At 44.9% G+C, this 18,806-nt stretch overlaps 2 protein-coding genes across 32 annotated transcripts in view; both read left to right on the top strand.

Annotated features, from left to right (window-relative positions):
* Positions 1-7,985, top strand: part of celsr1a (cadherin EGF LAG seven-pass G-type receptor 1a) — a 71,964-nt gene extending 63,979 nt beyond the window's left edge. For 7 of the 24 annotated variants that reach the window (XM_040174199.2, XM_040174203.2, XM_040174204.2 and 4 more), the window contains 11 exons: positions 1,225-1,399; positions 1,794-1,906; positions 2,108-2,187; positions 2,283-2,409; positions 2,536-2,661; positions 2,761-2,897; positions 4,750-4,850; positions 4,936-5,082; positions 5,335-5,604; positions 5,693-6,098; positions 6,500-7,985. In XM_040174199.2, coding sequence (XP_040030133.2) covers positions 1,225-1,399; positions 1,794-1,906; positions 2,108-2,187; positions 2,283-2,409; positions 2,536-2,661; positions 2,761-2,897; positions 4,750-4,850; positions 4,936-5,082; positions 5,335-5,604; positions 5,693-6,098; positions 6,500-6,527 — 1,710 coding nt within the window. In that variant the 3' untranslated portion in view covers positions 6,528-7,985. Of the gene's footprint in view, positions 1-1,224; positions 1,400-1,793; positions 1,907-2,107; positions 2,188-2,282; positions 2,410-2,535; positions 2,662-2,760; positions 2,898-4,749; positions 4,851-4,935; positions 5,083-5,334; positions 5,605-5,692; positions 6,099-6,466 lie in introns of all 24 variants that reach the window. The other 17 variants (XM_040174202.2, XM_078101601.1, XM_040174205.2 and 14 more) reach the window with 7 other exon arrangements.
* Positions 7,986-12,960: 4,975 nt separating this feature from the next.
* gramd4a (GRAM domain containing 4a) overlaps positions 12,961-18,806 on the top strand; it is a 38,161-nt gene continuing 32,315 nt past the window's right edge. For 3 of the 8 annotated variants that reach the window (XM_078101615.1, XM_078101617.1, XM_078101618.1), the window contains exons 1-2: positions 12,962-13,355; positions 16,387-16,492. In XM_078101615.1, the coding sequence (XP_077957741.1) occupies positions 16,431-16,492 (62 nt within the window). In that variant the 5' untranslated portion in view covers positions 12,962-13,355; positions 16,387-16,430. Of the gene's footprint in view, positions 13,356-16,386; positions 16,493-16,683; positions 16,840-18,806 lie in introns of all 8 variants that reach the window. The other 5 variants (XM_040173717.2, XM_040173719.2, XM_040173718.2 and 2 more) reach the window with 3 other exon arrangements.

Consider the following 18,806-nt stretch of genomic DNA (forward strand, 5'->3'; position numbering starts at 1 on the left):
CATGAGACCCAGCTGTCAGTCCCAAATCACCATGGCTTTCAGGAGCCGCCAACCACATGCCACCAACCAGATGTTCATCAGAGATTAAAGTCTAGTCAATTCAGGATGTATAGCTTACACAATATTTATCAATGCCTTTTTTTAATGAAAAGGGAACACCTCATCACGAGGAAAGCCTAAGGGCAGAAAATTACAGATTTAAAGATTTAGACAACTTAAACCAACTAATTTAACTAAATCTGCCGAACAATTCAGTCTCCCCACCATAATTTCATATACTATACTGTACATATATAGAGATGTCTTTATCGGGTGAAAAATGGAAGCAAAGGGTCCAACATTAAAGAGGAAGAGGAAAGGTTCCAGATATATTGTAGGGGTATTTTTGTGTGTTCTGACTCACAGTGTTATGACTGGGACGAGAGAAACTGTATTACTGACTCACAACACACTGTACTGCAATGATCAACAAAAAGCAAAGTAGATTTGAGAAAGGGAAAGAAGAAGTTGAATGTGTTCCTTCCTTTTCCCATCACTCTCAATTAATCAAAGTCTTCTGTGCATGCATGTCCGTTAAATAGTTTTAGGTGTGTGTGTGTGTGTGTGTGTGTGTGTGTGTGTGTGTGTGTGTGTGTGTGTGTGTGTGTGTGTGTGTGTGTGTGTGTGTGTGTGTGTGTGTGTGTGTGTGTGTGTGAGCGCGCGTTCTGTTGCGGAATGCTGCCGGTGTGCGCCCGGGGCCCTCAGAGGGATGATTTACCATCCCGTCAAAGTAGTATCTCTCTCTCGCTCTCTGATCTCTCCATAAAATAAAGCATCTCAACCGCTGGGACAATCCCTGACACACTGCATTCCAGTCCATTCCTCCAATGCAGAAATAGACATGGGAATGGGGGCAGGAGAAGTCAAAAGAGGATAGGTTGAATCATTACTGCCTTACATGCATTGGATAAACAACATTAGGGGTATAACACCATTGGGGTTATAAATACAATTTGAAAAAGTGACAGAATTGGTCATCAATAAACAATGTCCAATTCCGACGAGACATTTTCCAGTTGCAGTCCAACATCCAAAAGTATTTTATTCACAATGATTTAAAACATAGAAAGACAGCAAATACATTTCGTAGGGATCATTTTTTAATCACATAACAAAGCTTCTTTTTTGTGTGGATTCTCTTCAAATGTAGACTCATGCTTGCAATACTCTTTCATCTCCTTCCAGTTTGTGTGTATGGTGATAGCGATCCTCCTCCACTACTTCTACATGTGCACCTTTGCCTGGATGTTCGTGGAGGGGCTGCACATCTACCGCATGCTGACCGAGCTGCGGAACATCAACCATGGCCACATGAGGTTCTACTATGCCATGGGCTGGGGCATTCCAGCCATTATCACTGGTGAGACACACACATTTGTTGTATGTATTTGTGTTAATGGCCCCTTTTCATTGTCTCTTGACATGAATGTAACATTACATTTCCATCATCTGGTTTCTATTTTTTCAAAACTAGAATTTATTGCATATTTGACTTCGCAACCCTTTGATGCCTGATAGGATTACAGTAATATGTCAAATGCTTGGCTATGTGCTGAAGTGTTTTGACAGTATTGGAAGCTAGCAAAGCGTACATGATTGGAATTTGGAAGGAGGCACACGTGAGAGACGTATAAACGTACAAAGTGATACTATAAAAGCTCATACAGATAAGAAATGAGAATGAGGGAGTAACAAAACGTGTGTCTGCTTGCACTGGAGCACAGTGCTAACACTGGCGTTTTGTGTGTTCCCAGGTTTGGCAGTAGGTCTGGACCCGCAAGGTTATGGGAACCCAGATTTCTGCTGGCTCTCTGTCCACGACACACTCATCTGGAGCTTCGCAGGACCCATCCTTGTCGTCGTCCTGGTATGTGACCGTGAAATGTTTTTGGGGTCATTAAGTGTTGTAGATTAAACCAAACTAGTTGGAAAGTGCTTTCATATTCATCTCAATGATGTATAATGTCAAAATGCAATTCCTCAAACAGTCCTGATAGATGCCAATTATACAAAAGCCAATGACTTATTTTGTTCACAAAGTCTCTTTCTTACCACCTGCTCCTTAAAGGTGAACATAGTGATCTTTATTCTGGCCGCGAAGGCTTCATGTGGTCGCAGACAGAAGGCTATGGAGAAGTCAGGAGCTATGTAAGTCCCACTGATAATCCTATATGATAAAAGCTAAAGTAGCACAGCTTTTTGGCCCCGTTTGAAGCTGATCCATCTGCTTTTTTCCTCCTCAGTCCTGCGCTTCGGATGGCCTTCCTCCTGCTGCTACTCATCAGTGCTACCTGGATGCTTGGCCTACTGGCGGTCAACAGTGACGTATTGACCTTCCACTACCTGTTCGCTGGCTTTAGCTGTCTGCAGGTAACACAGAGTTAATGTAGAACCTCCACGGCCATTGACTAGATGGACTAGACCCTTCTCTATTTGATGATCACCGTTGTCGGCTCCGCTCTTTTGAACGCGCCTCTTTTGCTTTTTTCTTCACAGGGAGTCTTCATCTTCTTCTTCCACGTGATCTTCAACAATGAGGTGAGGAAAAACCTCAAGAACATCTTCACAGGAAAGAAGAGTGTGCCAGACGAATCCAGCACCACGAGGGCCTCGTTGCTGACAGTGAGCTACATGAGCGACAGTTACGCCTCATTTATCCATTTTTTTCAGTCGAATGAAAGTCTGATTTATTTTGTCCGTCCCCCCCCGCCCATCCGTCAGCGCTCTCTCAACTGCAACAACACGAACACAGAAGACGGCCAGCTGTACCGCTCGGGCATCGGCGAGTCCACCGTCTCCCTTGACAGCACGCTCAGGTCAGCCAAGAGCCGCAGCAGCTTCCTGGCATACACACTCAGGTACAACACGCTCACTGACTGCACGGCTGCTTCTAATACACTGCTGTGCATGTGTGTGTGTGTTGGCGCATGCAAGCTGTTTGTCTCCATTCTTTTGGTTGTCTTTCGTTGCTCGCCTCACACGTACTAACTAATCCACAGCCCCAAGTTTATTTGTATATAAACTCACGTAGACACTTTGCAGTAGACACACATCTTGCCCTTACTAGCGGCTTTATCCAAAGCAAGAATGAGTTAGGACGCAGAGTTTTCTACATTCGGACGGTGTTGCTCTCCTTTCTTCCGCACATGCATGCTGCCACAGAGTTGCATCTGCATTGTGCAGTAACTGTGCTTGAATGAAAGATCATGCTGAGGATTCCCAGTGCATGACGCACGGCTTTGGTGCGCAACCACACATGCAACAGAAGACGGGTCCTTTCCCATTGACATACGCAGAAAAGTGGGACAAACACAGCGGTTTCTTATGGGGAGTAACATAATGTGTGCAAGAATGGTAAAACCGAGAACCTTATTGACTTGCAACTCAGCATATTTAGTTTTGCAGCGTCAAATATATCATATTTGTTCTTTTACTAATTACAGTTCACAAAAGGAGAGGCCCTTGCCATGCACCATAATACTTTGTGTGTATGTCTATATATAAACATTGTTTGCATCTGTGTTTGCATCTTCACAATAGACTTTACTTTGAGCTTTATCTCAGATGGTATCAAATATGAACAAACGTTGTAGTTGAACAGCAACATTGTACATAATGTAGTTCAGTCTGGTAGTGCTACATAGTTCATCTAGTTTTTTTTATAACAACAATTTATAGCACAATTTGCAATAGCTTTTATTGAAATATGTGTTATAAGATATTATCTATTGAGTGTATATTTTTAAAATACCTTTTCTGTTATTTCAACTCAACATTCTGCATTTTGAACCAGTGTATCCTGGATTCCGTTCTATAAAAAAAAGAAGAACAGAAGTAGCCTATATCGTCCCAGACTAATGTTGTACCGCTCTGTGTTTGTATGTATCACAGACGTGTTTCATCGCAGTGCAGAGGTGTTACATATACCTGGTGGTGTAGAGAGTTTTACAGGACCAATGTGAGGTGTGACTGCTGTACGCCTCGGCTCATAAAGCTGTCATCTGGGTAACGCGAGCCGACACCATAGGGGTCGGCGAGCTAATATGCCGGAAGGGGGGATTGCGTGCCGCCCGTGCGAGAGGCACATGGAAAACGGGGGATATAGGGAGAGAAGAAGGAGGAGAAGCAGGGGGGGGTAGGAGGACGTAGACAGAGTACAGGGAAATAAACATGGGAAATAAGAGGGATGGGACTGTACCTGTTTGAGTGGGAATGTGATACAGACACATGCTCCTTCCTTGCGGCGGTTGGCACGTCTTCAGCTGCTTCCAGGAGTGTCTCTCTGATCAGCCATCAGACGGGTGAGAGTCTCCAGTTCCGTTTCTGCCTTTCAGCCAACATCCCAACCCAAATTTGGGTTAAACGGTTACGGGTGGAGAGCAGTAGTGGAGGTAATAGCAGGTATAGGGATAGGTTGACCGTAAATTAATATTCTATGTTCAATATCTGTTGATAATGGAGCCGCAAGCAGGACTGCACACCTAAACCACAATTTGATATTTGTTTTAGTCTTTAGCCATTGACAGAGGTAAACGTTTTGTAATGAGAGATGTCTTGGGTTTCAGCTGTTGAACATTAGTGTCAAACCGCAAGTTTGGGCTTGAGTTAACGCTCTACTCAACCCCTCCTCTTTACCTCCATCGCTTCTTTTCCTCTCCCTTTTCTCCCTCTCATACTTCCTACTCCTCCCATCCCTTCCACTGTTTCTAGGGAGGAGTCTGGTCAGAAGCCCAGTGTCTCCTCGGGAACAGCGAAAGGATACACTGACCTGGATGGACCTCTGTTCCACAGGAACGGCACCAAGGGAGATGGTGGGTCTCACTCATTTGCCTGCATAGGAAAGTTATTACCTTGTGCATTATTTTTTACCTTCAGCCTTCGCTCTTTTCACCCAAGCAGACTCCGACTCGGACAGTGAGCTGTCAGTGGACGAGCACAGCTCGTCCTACGCCTCTTCCCACTCCTCCGACAGCGAGGACGACGACATGGATGTCAAGCCCAAGTGGAACAACGAGAGGCAGCCCGTTCACAGCACCCCTAAAGGTACATGCGTGGTGCTACCGGGCCTAAACGTGATGTATGATCGGAGTACATTCACTCACAAATACAAATGGCCACTTCCATTACATGCTCCTGCTTCACACGGGTGTATGCTGCTACTTTGACTCCACCACATTTGACATCTGTCATAACTTTTCAGATGAAGTGTATATAAAGCATGCAATAAACTTTAAAACTGTTAAAGTGTATATAAGACAAGTTCCAATTCCAATATGTCTCTTTACCCTCCACTAGTGGAGTCAGTATCCAATCACGTGAAGCCTTACTGGCCAACGGAGGCCACCACAGCCAGTGACAGCGAGGATCCCGGCGGGGCAGAGAGGCTGAGGGTGGAGACCAAGGTGAACGTGGAGCTCCATCCGGAAAATAAGCTCAACCACGTAGGCGAAAGAGAGAGGGAGACTCTCCCGGAGAGAGACAAACAAACGGCCGGTAACGCTAGAGACGCAGCTCCGGCCAGCCAGCCCCAAGGCAACAGCAACCACCAACCGGAGCAGAGGAGAGGTGAGAGGAGAGACCTTCTTCTGGAGGAAAATGAATTGAACTGATGGACGGGGCTTACATTGGAATGATGTGTGTGTGTCCGTCCCAGGTATCTTAAAGAACAAGATCAGCTACCCCCCGCCGCTGACTGACAAGAACATGAAGAACCGTCTGAGGGAGAAGCTGAGCGACTACAACACCCCCACCCCCACCATCACCTCCCCACCCCCAAACAACAACCACACCTCCCCCCCGCCCCTCTCCTCCGTCAACATCATGAGCCCCTCGTCGCGGCCGCCCTCGCTGGCCACCAACGACTGCGGTCGCCCCGGCAACCACGAAAACAGCTCCCTCGTCAAGCCCCTCGTCAAGCCCCTCGTCAAGCCCCCCGTCGCCCCGCGGCCGCAGATACCCACGGGGGCCCCGTCCGCGGGGGCCTACCAGGAGACCAACGGGGGGGTGGCAATGCACTTGAAGTCAGGGACGGTCAACGGAGGCAACGGATCTGACTCAGAGTAAGTAGTTCTCAGTGGAGTACTGTTGGCATGTGACTTTTTTTCTTTAATGCATGCCTCATAATGGTCAAAGGACTTTTGAGGAGTAGACTTTTCTTACCGAGAGTTGAAAGCGGAAATTGGTGACACTCCCAGACGTGGTATTGATCTCGTCACGTAACTCTTGCCAACAAAGCCAATAACTGCATTTCCTTCGGCTGTAGCATGAATAATGTTACCCTCCTGCTAACGTGCTGCATGATTACTTCTCCGCATTCCTGCATTCATTTTTTTTTCACATTGCACGTTCTACCTTCCTTACCCCTTGCACCCCCCTCCTGCATCCCTCACCCCTCTTCTTTCCCTCCCTCCGTCCCCTCTGTCGACAGTGGCAGTAACGAGACTTCGATCTGACCTGTTAGGAAAACTCAGACCAGCCTGCCCCTGTGAGAGGAGGAGCGATGAACCTGCTGGGGGAGAAGAAGAGGAAAGGAGAGCCGAGAGGACTGCAACAAAAGAATAGATAGACAAAGTGCTGCAGATTGGGTGAAAGCAGGGGTACGGTGTTCTCCGTGCCCGATCCGTCCATCCTCCGTCCCTCCGCTCACGGACCTTCTTTCTGGAGAGCAGTATTAATTGCAGACTGTAAGACTGCAGAGATAATGAGAAGATGTGGAAAATAAAAAAGGGAATTTGGGACTGTATCAAAGAGGACGTGTGCCAAAACCACTGTAGGAAACGGGGACTGGAAATGGTGTTCCTCCGTGTGGTTAATTCTCCCCCTCGATGGGTAAAGTTAGGACATTTTGAAAAATGTCGGATGGACAAGCCCTGTGTATGAACCCAGACTCAAATACATGCTGGTGTATGTTTGTCGTGCCGAAGGATTTCAAGGTCTCCAAATCCCCTTAAGTGTCACTCGTGACACCTTTTCTATTGGACATATCAGAGTCTGATACTAGACGTCTCAATCAAGTGCTCTTCTTTTTTTTTTTTTTACTCAAAGAAAGGCTTTTCCTGCCTCTCAATGCAATGCATTTAAAGTGTAATTAACATGTAGATATTGTTTGAAGAAGAAATTACCTATTTTGTATTTCAGCTGTAGCTTGGACAAGTTTCTAAAGCTAGAAAAAAAATCATCTGCCTTTTGTTAAGTGGGGAGAGCTCTCCAATCGTGAAAATCACTTGATATGCCTGTTTGTTCCACCGAGAACAATTCTGAATTGAGGCCTTACACAAACAAACACATACTGTATTGGCCCGTAGTGGGCTTTAGAGATACAGACACACGGACACACAAACACGCGTATGATGGTTGCAAGACTGTTGTATTTGTGTGTGAGAGTGACCTAGAATGTCCCAAGTACAGAGTGGTGAGCATGAATGAACATTAACTACGTGGAATAGAGAGGGATTCCCCCTCCCTGTTTTTCAGTTTGAGCACTATGAACCTGAAGCCTTCTTTTCCAGTGTCCAACCCGCATTATTTTCCAATACAACACACTCCTGGTTACCAAAGTCATGATCTACAGTAAATGTGCACGTTGGGTTTGGAATCAGTTTCATTATTAACTCACTTTTATTCCAAATATAACAGCGATAAGAGCGACCTTTGTTTAGTTTTCGCAGCACCTGCTTAGAGGTTTGGTTCAGATCTTCCACTGATGTCGGCACAGTCAACGCTTTAGGTTAATAAATGTCTGTCTTTCTTACTGAATTTTTGGATCTGAGTTAAAAGCGGGAATGAAGCCAACTCCATGCATTTTGCAGCTAACTTAAAGTGTTTAGGACTCACTTAAGACACTGGAAATGTTTTGTAACATAATGTATATTTATTTTTTATGGTTTGGAGACACTGGAAAGAAAACATGATTGTGACTGTAAAATTAAAGAAATGATGAATTTTTATCCATCTTGTGGAGCCTGTTACATTGAAACACACACACACTACTGGAGGAGAAGTATTTGATATAAACTCTTTCAGAGCCAACAGGTGATAAGTATTGGACATCTGAACTTACTTCTTCTACAGTTTTAGAGGAGTAGGTGATCACATGTGGGGCAAGTGTGCGATAGAGGTCCTGTGTCCTTACTGGAAACCGGCAGCCTCATAATGATGCCATATCACAATATCTGTATTGTTTATCTTTTTGATTGCTGGATATCATACGGCTTTTTACATTTGCAAATATCTTAATGAGTAGTTTACAACATTGGATCTCAACTGGCATCATCATTCCATGTGATACAACCAGATAAACAATAAACAATATGAATATAAGGAGAATTAATCTACAACCGCCAGCTGCAGAAATGCTTTAATACCCCTATTTTGTCACTATAATTATATTCCTTCTCTGTTATATAATAATACCAGAGAAAGAATAATCACTGGGTGTGAGACAAAGGGACGGATAAATAGACGGAGGTTTGGAATTAACCGATCAGAGATGAAAGGTATCCAACAGAGGTGTAGCGTGAAGTGCTCGGGCACGCTTTATGGAGACGTTGTCCATACAAGGTAATGTATGAGGGGAGCAGTCTCACTGTCTCCATCTGTCCTATGCCCAGTGAACAGAGCGCCGCCAACTGTCAGTGATCGCTGTGCTGAGGCTGTATAGGAGGAAGTAAGGTTAAAGGTTGACCGCTCTCCTGTGAAGGTCAACATTAAACATAAGAAGCGTGTGTGTGTGTGTGTATGTGTGTGTTTCAAAGTTGTTAGAAGTCTGAGGGACTGTGTTAATCCTCATAGAACAAAGGGTGCAGCCGTTCCTAACCAATCACCTCTCTTTGATGCCGACCTTTGCAGGGCACACATCGTGTTTCCACACATTTTTCATGGATTATACTGGAGAGCAACTAGAGGTTACATTAAAAAATGTATCATTTAGGGAACAGAAATTTGCCTTACTTTCTGATCATTTACTTTGTTCAGCCTCCTCCCCACATTATTGACATAGTTTTTCCACAGCTCAACCCACTTTAAGAACAGCCACTTTGCTCTGGCATTCCAAGGTAAGCCTCCTCTGCGCCGCCCTTCACTTTAATGCCTGGAGGGATTTTTCTTCGGCCACGTGGGCCCTATTAGCAGAGATGCACTTAGCATTACTTGATCAAAGAACTGGGGAGAGGTAAAGAGCTGCTGAGGTCAGACAGGACCATGAATGCGCCTTCTGCCTTTGAAATGTATGGGAATTATGTCATCGCAGGCCGTAAAATCACTCTCTTATCTTCATGTCTTGGCATAGAGGAGATAGGACGACTTATGTGTACTTGACGTAGAGGTTTCAGCCTGGCCTGGGGACAACTGTAACAAGACCATCACACAAAACCAGAACACATACTGTACATCCTGCTGCCAGTGGGTATTGCCAAGTAAACAATTGTGAGGTAGCGTAGTGAAATGTTAGATGGGATGATCAGGTTTCACAACCCTATTGGGTGGCGAGTTGTCACGGCAACTCATGCCCGTCCTCTCCTCAGGTGACATGAGGTACAAATATGAAATAGGTCTCCTCAAACAGGTAGCGGGTCAAAAGGTTTGTAGTAGCTGTGTGTTCTGTATTGTCTCTTGTCTTTATGACGGTAACCTCCGATGATGAGTGTTTCAAAACAGATATCATTTTATCAGGTGTTGTTTCTCAATAACAGCTCGGACTTGAAACTTGAGGAGTTGAGGAGGCACAAGGAGACGGTCTCATGGGTCTATCAGACTGACGCGCTGCCCTCCTCTTTATCTCTGCTCCATCAGAGCCAGGCAGACTAAATAATTCAGACTCTGTGACAGCCGCAGTTGACACCCCGAAGAAAATCCCTGTGCCGAACACCGGGCAGGAGGGAAGAGGACGACTGATCCAGTTGTGCCATCTACTGGTGAAGAAGGCTATGTGACATAGAGAGAGAGAGGGACAGAGAGAGGGGGTGGGGTCCTGGTATCTGTGTGACCACGGTTATGGAAAGGATTAGAAAATGAGCGGAATCTCTTAAAGTGAGACTCCTTTAGTTTAAACAAGAGGGCGTGGGTATGGTTTGATCCGATTGATTGGCCCGGGCCACATCAGCACACATTTTGACACACTGTCATTTTTGACATCAACCCTGTCCAAAAAGCAAATACAGAAGTCTCCCACAGGAAGGGATAGAGGTTTTCACAGAACGGTTTATGCACAAGTTGGAAACGCAGTGCTCTGATGTAGAAGCTTTTGGGGAATTTAAAATGTGCATGGTAAGGGTCGGTTTAAGAATATTTCTGTTCTGATAGCAGTAAAATAAGAAAATGTTTTCGATCGACCATTTCATCCGAGTGTGCTTTGCATCAGCAGCCTCATCATCCATCCTCCTCTTCATCCCTTTTCTATAATTGACTCTGGATGCTCTCAGTTGCATAAGACGCGCGTGGTTGTGCAACCCTCTAGAAAATACTGGTTTGGGATTAAGAGGTTTAATACAGGGTTTTCTATGAGCGCTGAGGGTGGATTTGGAAATTCTCAGGAGCAGTAGTTTTGCTAGAAGACATCTGAAGATGATCGCAAAGCAGAAATATATTGTGTGTGTGTGTGTGTGTGTGTGTGTGTGTGTGTGTGTTTTTGTGTTTGTCTGGACGTTTGCCATAAGGGTTCATTCACTTGTTAGCTGCATATTCTCTGATCATTAACCGAACCCAAAAAGCAGTATTTACAGATCCAATGATACAGCATCTGCTGCTGGAATAACCTGCAAAAGATACAGAACCTGTCAGCAATAAGTGTCTTTTTACATACATTTACATTCTTTAAACCCTGGTTTAGGTCTCCTCCAACTCTTGAGAACAATATCTGGCCCTTCAGCTGCTCCATGCCTCACCATGTTAGCAAGCTAAATGCAAATTTTTTCTCGAGCTGGCCAGATAGCGTAGGGTGGAAAACCATGCGGATGAGAGTGAACGGAAATAGCAGAGGCCTCAAGATGAGCTGAAGGAGGCTACGATATGCAGAGGTTAGAGGAACTGTTCAATGCAAGCAAACCCCTTTTCCGTAAAAGTTATCATGAAGGTCCGTTGTCTTTAACGACCTTCAGTTTACATAACAATCCAACAAAAAAAACTCTCTCTTAATTTTGACTGGTCGTGGTAGCGAAGGTACAGGTACAGACGATCATACTAATTCCATTTAGCTGCTTTGACAGGGTCCTGAAGGCCGGCTCACCCACTGGAACGATTTTAGTAACACCTGTGCTTTTCCTACTATGCCAAGTTAAAAGGCCCTCTGAAAAAGTTAGATATCAAGCCCTACCTGTGGCCATTCACATTTCTTCGGATAGCATTCTGTCAACAAAAGATTGTCTATTGTCACATTCTTCATGGTTTCCTTGTTGCTTTTCATATGAGCTGATCAGTGATGCAAAGTCCTGTGCTTTTTCCAAACGTCTGTAAACGTGACCTCTCTTTTCTTGAAAGGCCTTCTGCAGAAATCCCCCCTCTGTCAGTCCCTCATTTGGCTAAACAAATGTGAACGCACGATAAACGCGCACCCTCTCTGGATCTGGTCTTCACTTGCAGCGGAAGCCACACCAACATGGACGTCTCATCCAGACAAGCAGAACCTGAGACGGTAGGACAAACCTTTCACCTTTCATGACAGATATAAATGACTGCACAAATGACACTGGTATGATCCTTTGTTTGTGCCCACCTGTTCAATGATTATGTATATGCTGCTCGCAGGCTGTACGTTTGTGGCGAGGACGAGGCGGCAACCCGGAAGCCGAAGAATAACCAGGGCAAGGCTTGTGAGGACAGGACAACGCTGATCCTTACCGGCCTCATTGGTAGTCTGCCTGCAGGCATAGGAAGTACTTGTGATTACTTCCTGGTAATCTATGGTCTCATCTATGGGGTTAGGAGTCAATCGTCTCAGGTTTCTCCTTCTCTTTCCTTCTACCCATTTCACTATTCGGCCTCAAACTCTTATTTTCCTTTGTCTATTTGATCCACATTCATTAAGGCGCAACGACAGCAGGATTGTCAGAAGTTAATCCAAGGTCGCATCATCTCATGGAAATACAATTTCCAATTGAGAGGGATAAATGGGACTTCAGTGAAAACTCCTGGATGCCGTTTACCTGCAGAAGACAAGGAGAACTCACAGACAGACAAAACAAACATGCAGAGGTTAGTGTTTCAAAGGCAGTCGTGTTGTTTTGTTTCAGAATTATATTCTTAAAACGTGTCAAATGCTGTATTTTCAGTAATAATGCTGCTGACAATCAAGTGTCCTCTCCTCTATTCAGCCTAATTGAACTTAATTGAGACATTGACCTTAAAGTCAAACACAGATAAAGTCCCATTCAAACGTCTCATACTTGCACTTGTGTGTGTTATTTGTGGTTATGTTAGGGATGAGTCATGGTTCAGGAGGTCATAGTAAATAAGGATTGATGATACTTCTTATTTTATGCAACAGAAATAATCCGGTACGCACATGAAAAATGGCCCTTCACACAGGCCTGTCACAACCAGGACTGGAAGTCATTCCCTTGGTAGAATTAGTTGTAGTTTATTTTAAAACAAAACCGGGCCGTTTCAAAAACTTCCTGGAAGAGTTCAGAATGCTTTAACACTGTACAACAAACTATTTTACTTTTATTTTGCCGCTCTGCCGTTTGCCTTGGAGACTTCCTGGAAACAAGCAATAAAAGAATCACGTTTTTTAAATAGTTATTACAGTGCTCCATCCAGAAAATCTATCTATAACTATTCCTAATAATTACGGGTTTCTCTACACTACTGCCTAATGGAATCATAACGAGGCCATTGTTTAACCACGTGTCTTTTAATTCGTCGCTACGTGAGCGGGGGGCCGCGAGGCGGCGGCGCGTCTTCCGCCGCCTCGCGGCCCCTTTAAGAGAGCAGCGCCGCGCACTGACACGACTCCCTCGGCCCTGCTCCGCTGCCCGTTTTCCTCCGAAATCAACAAGCGACGAAGACTATAGCTAGTGTCCGCGAGCTCCCCGGGGACCGGGGGCCAACACGGTGCTGGTCCGAGCGGCTCTCTGCAGACCGGAGAGCTGTTTTTTTGTTTCTTGTCTTTATTTTATTTTTTCTCTCGCTCGACGCGCAGCGGGGGTCGTGTAGTCGGCGGACGCAGCGGATCTCCGTCGGGATGGAGGCACCGAGTGAGCGGATTTCGCCGTGAAGGCTCGCGCTAATTTGGTGGTCCTGAGCAGCAGGTGTACGGAAGGATAAAGCGGACCAGCGGCTATCTCTGTGTTCATGAAACTTTGCTACGATTTACGTGCTGGGTAAGATGGTTTCGCTCTCTCTTTCTCTTTATAGCGTTATTCTAACGCTGTCCTTCTCGTGACAGCCATATCAGGTCTCGCGCTTTCTTTGGGTTCAGCCGGAATGCGGATTATTTGGTTTTGCTTGTTGTGAATGTTATGCACATATGGGGGAAATGTCCGACCGCGTGGAGGTTTTATTTGACAGAGTGGACCCGAGGCCTAACGTTAGCTAACTTTGAAGTCTCAATTTCGTCGCTCACTCGATAATTAAAATGTGGCGGATGTGTTTGAATTCAACAGCACGCTTTGGCCGAGCTCACGTCAAAGTCCAAGGTCCACCGCCGCTATCACTGGCAAATTGTTATGTTTACCTTTTTCTATTGGCTCATATTTTTAAATACGCGTTACGAGTAGTCATTTGGACGGGGTTTCATTCATGGTCGTTCATTTCTTCCAAATTAAATGAACCGACTCAACACTTGAGTTTCCGTCACAGATATGTGACATTGTTACTTTGTGGCACGTTTCCTTATTGTGTTACGTAATGCACCTGAAGGCGCACAGTTATTCTAAGCGCTTAGTCGTGGTGGGTTCACTGACAGTAGGAAGCTTCTGACGTGTGTAAGGGTGCTGTTCTAAAGAGGGGCCATCAAAGCCAAATTATTTAAAAAGTAAAGGTGCTGTCGAAACCAAATGAGTTCCAAAAATGTTGCGGTCAAACCAAAATTATTTGACCGTTTTGGTAATCCGTTGTTAATTTGGGGGGCGTTCGATCCCCACGAATGGATCCCGCCCTGGTTTGCTTCGCACACAGTTCAAACACTGTGACTCTTTGTTCCCACTAATTTGAGAGAAGGGGCAGATTGACATGTTGCAAGGAAAGTATTGACTGTGTATTTGTATCCTTGTTTATATAACAGTATTGGGAGTTGAAGGGATGCTGCTTTCAAGGCGATGAGCTCAAGGGCAGGGCGGAGGGTAACTATGAGAGGATTGGCCGGCTGTCGGTTTTAGATTGTACCTTATTTTCTTATCTGACTCTTACACATTCCTAATAGTGTGTTTGGTGATACCGGTGCTTGACAAAGCTGCTCATAATGTCCCTGACCTGCATGACAACACCGATTTAAACATTCTCCAATGAGATTAAAAGGAGGGACATGATGTTTGGCTTGGACAATGCATGTCATAACTGACTCTCTTTTTGTTTTTGTTTCAGCCAACTACATGTTGCCCACAAGGTTTCTTTAGGGGGCTGGATAAAAGCTTTTGCATTCCTTTCATTTGTACCAAATATTACGATCACATGCCATTTAGGTGACACATTGCGTACATGTTAACGTCGGTCTCACAGCGTCTTATGAAACTCGTGGAAGTTAACATTAGCTCTATGGGTGAGCTTCTTTGGTATACTGAGCCTTGTTTCTACGGAGACACAAAAAAAGAACATCAACAGGATGACCTTTGATGGTTTCCTGCAGCGCATCAGAGTTCTTGCACCTGTAAAAGGAAATGAGGTTTGTGTCAGTCACCAAACTGCAGACGCTATCCTGTGGCATTTCCAGCTAGGCCGTTGTTGTAGGCAATTGTGTCGTTTGTTTGAGTGTCCCTCTCATGTATGGTTGACAGGCAACAGCCACTCGCGTCTTGCGTGTCTATACCATGCTGATAGTCGGGGGTGACTGCAAGGCCACTGCACCTGGGTAGTTATTACAGTAAGATGAGGGCACAGCTGAGCAAGTGAAGGTTTATTATTACACTATTTGGTGTATGTTAGGAGCCAAACAAATTGATCCTCAGATGACAGTAGCTGTGCCCGGACACTAATGCCACGCTCGTAAAAGGTACATTAGTGTGGTTACCAAGATGTATATATCTGAACGCACTGCAGGCTACACTTGCAATCTTGTTGCGATTAGTGTAGCATGGTGAATGCATAAGGGCTGTTCAGCTACAAAAAGAAGTTTTAAAATCTTTTATTAGATTGTTTTTTTAAAATTATTATCTCAAACTGAATGTCTTTTATGCTGTTGGCTAATTACTAAAGCAAGTGATTAACCAAAACCATACATTTAAAATAGAATCCCTTCACATCTTATTGATGAACAAGGGACATTTTGGTCTGACTGACGGAACTTTGGTTGATCAATTTCTCATTTCGTCAAGTTTCAGTAGATTCCTGCCTTCTTTAAAATAGAGAAATGTCGTACCAACGGGTATTCCACTGCCTCCTGCAGCGTCATGTCCACCACTCTCTGTGATTGGCTTCTGCAATCACTGTCAACAATGACCAAGGGTAACCTCAAGCTACTACGGGTCAGTAGGAGATTACGCAGACCGACTTAGGACACTTGTGTGTGTGTGGCTGAATTGTCATTTGATTGTGCGCGTGTTTGTGTTCATATCTTCTCCTCTCTGTCTTATGACTGCAAAGCATTACCCTGAGCTGGTGCAGCAACTTATGGTTTTGGTGGACATGGGTGTCCTTGAGCTTTGCGAAATAACTGAGCAAATGCACTATGAGGGCTGTTTTTTTTCCCATGGTAACGCTCACATAGCAATCAGACCTTGAGCCGAAGCCTCGTCTTTCTCATCCTTTTCCTCCCATTTTTATCTTTTCATCACATTCATGTTGTGTTAAACTGCCTCTGGTTCATTAAATGAAAAAGGCAGCCCTAAGCACACCATCATGATTAGTGTTACGGTCCTGGGAACAAGTAATGTGCTGTTGAATAAGCGCTTACTTTAGTGGAATTCTAGCGGTGTTCAACTTGATCAGTGTGATTTGTTGATGATGGCATTTTCAACTACGGGTCAAATAAAAAGGAATTTGTTGTGCGCTAAATGTGCAACTGATGGTTTCGCTATCGCTCTGGCTTGATTTTATGTTTGCTATCTGTTGTTAGTGAGAGCTGACTGGTGGCTCGTCGAGCCTTTAGCGCATAGCCGGCCGCTTTGGGTGACTACTGTGGGAACAGATTTTATTGTGTCAAGTTCATGGAAGTGTTTATTTAAGGCCCCGCTCACCATGTTTCCACTCACCCCTCAGGGAGGAAAGGTCAACCCACCAATCGCCTCTGCAATTTCCAACTAATGTGCCCATGTGGGCGGGCTGTCTGCATGTGGAAATATATTTGCATTCATCTCCTAAACAGGTAATTGTATAAATAGGCCTGTCGTGATAATTAATATGTTGACTTATTGCCAAAATATATGAAAATGGCCACGATAATTTTTGTTGCTGCAATATATTATATTCATTTTACATACAAGTCGATCGCTCGAGCAGCGTCTCCAAACAGACGTGAACCCACTGTTGTTTTTCTTAACATCTACAACCAATTAGGATAAACTAGTCCAAATGGACTTTTGAAGCCGCGATCTTCAGCTCCTGTGTGAGAGACAATGGACGATTGGTACCGTGACGCCTCGTCTCTCCCAGCAACCCCGGTGAGCGCCGCCCTGCAGGCGGTTGAAACTTCCCCAGCTGGCGCCTTTATGGGTGAACACATTTTCTCAAACCCTACCTCATTTGTTGATGTTCTACTTGTCAGTCAGTGAGATGCCACGGTTTCAGAGCGGTACCGAGCTTTGAGGACTTTCCCCTCGTGAGATCTGTGGCTTCATCTAATGGGTGCAGTCAAACCGTTTAGGCCAGAGGTCTTCAATGTTTTTCAAGCCAAGGTCCCCCAAACTGATGGCGAGGTGGAGCAGGGACCCCCTATTCTACGGAGTTTGGTCCGCCATCTTTTATTTTTCAGCTTCTCGCTCTTTAGACGTGCGCATAAACGCGATCTGATTGGCTGGTGCCTGCGCTGTTGTATTCGCATGAAAGGAGCAGTGAGTGAACCGGTGCCCAGCTTGAGAGCTGCTGAGAGAAGCTGAATGTGTGTGTTGCGGACTGACCGATAACGTCTTCGCCATCAATTTATCCGTTCCCTTCAAAATGTTTGATTCATGGTAATGTGTTTTTAAAGACCATAAATGAAATTCTGATTCTGAAGTTATTTACATTTGTGGGGAAAAAAATTGTCAACCAAAAATTTGGCCCCCCCCCCCTGCAGTACCTTCGTGGACCCCCTGTTGAAGACCTCTGGTTTAGGCACAGAAACACTTCCAACTGTAGAGCCACGACCGTTGGAAGAGCGAACCAGAAAGATGTCTGGGTGCAGAGAGTGGGTTGATGAGGGATTTGGGATGTAATCTTGTTTTCTCATCTAATTTAGGTCACATTTTTCAAAACCAAGAATCCTCCACACAGCCTCTCTTGGGCACAAGTTGTGTGTGTGCATCACTGGTATCTAGTTATTGCTGTTCCTCTCCTATCGCGTTTTGTAGTTTCTTGTTGTTGTGATGTGCCGTAATTTCATTAATGCACAATTTTTAATGTTAGAAACTGGTTGCAAGCTGTTGAGTCAGGGTATTTTATTCGTGACTTTATCTCAAAACACAGCTTTTGGCTACTGGTATGATGGTGTGAAAATTCATACCGCAAGTAAGTGTAATGCCCAGCACTGGGGTTGTGGCTTTACTTCCTTAGAAACAATAACAGAAAGAAAGCCTAGTGCATCAATGACTATGCTGGTCTGTCTAGATTGGCACTCAACGGTCTGCCGAGGTTTTAGAAACACTCAGTGTGCTTACATGATGGTATAATTCGAATCTTTGCTTAGTCGGACTATGCTATCTTTCGGGGGGAGGTGCTATTATCCCAATATACATGGCAGTGAATAAATCGAATCGTTGGCCGAAAGCTTGTTATATCCGATACGATAGGTGGCGCTGTTTTCATTACAACTTGTTCTGATACAGCCATTTCCGCTTTACCGCTTCACCACTACCAACAACAACATCAACATTACGAGAAAGATGGCGAACAGAGAGCAAGGTGAAGCTACATCCCTCTACTATTTTGTCAATGGGAGTACAGTGAATGCGAATGGTGCTATTGGCTGATTTGATAACGGAGAGAAGACGCCGTCGGGATCTCAAGCATGCGCAAAGACGCAAAGTCCAGTTCCTTATCCGATTCACCGTTACGTGCCGCAATAGTCGAACTATCAACTGGATCGGATCGAGTTGTCCGGGGGTGTTAGTCGGATCGTAGTCGGACCGCACATAGTCGGACAAAGGTGTTTACATGAAACGGATAATTCGATTTCAGTCCGACTAAGCCAGTTATTCGAATCCATGTAACCATGCTGCGTGACAAAGCAAGCAAGTCTGGCTGGCGGTAAATCTGACAACAAGCCAGTCAGCATCAGTTTGCCAATCTGGACTAAAAAAACAAGCACACAGTCCGACAGCCGATCAGTCAAATAACCATCTTGTTGTGTGACGGCTACACCGCAGTCTTCCAGTCAAGCAGATTAAGTAATCCCCAAGGATTACATCAAGTGCCACGCATGATCCATTCCCAAACGACACATCCCAGCAGTCAGAAATCAACAGCTGCATCTTGGGAGTCTG

Source organism: Gasterosteus aculeatus, chromosome 4 (assembly GCF_964276395.1).
Source record: "Gasterosteus aculeatus chromosome 4, fGasAcu3.hap1.1, whole genome shotgun sequence".
Classification (NCBI taxonomy): Eukaryota; Metazoa; Chordata; class Actinopteri; order Perciformes; family Gasterosteidae; genus Gasterosteus; species Gasterosteus aculeatus.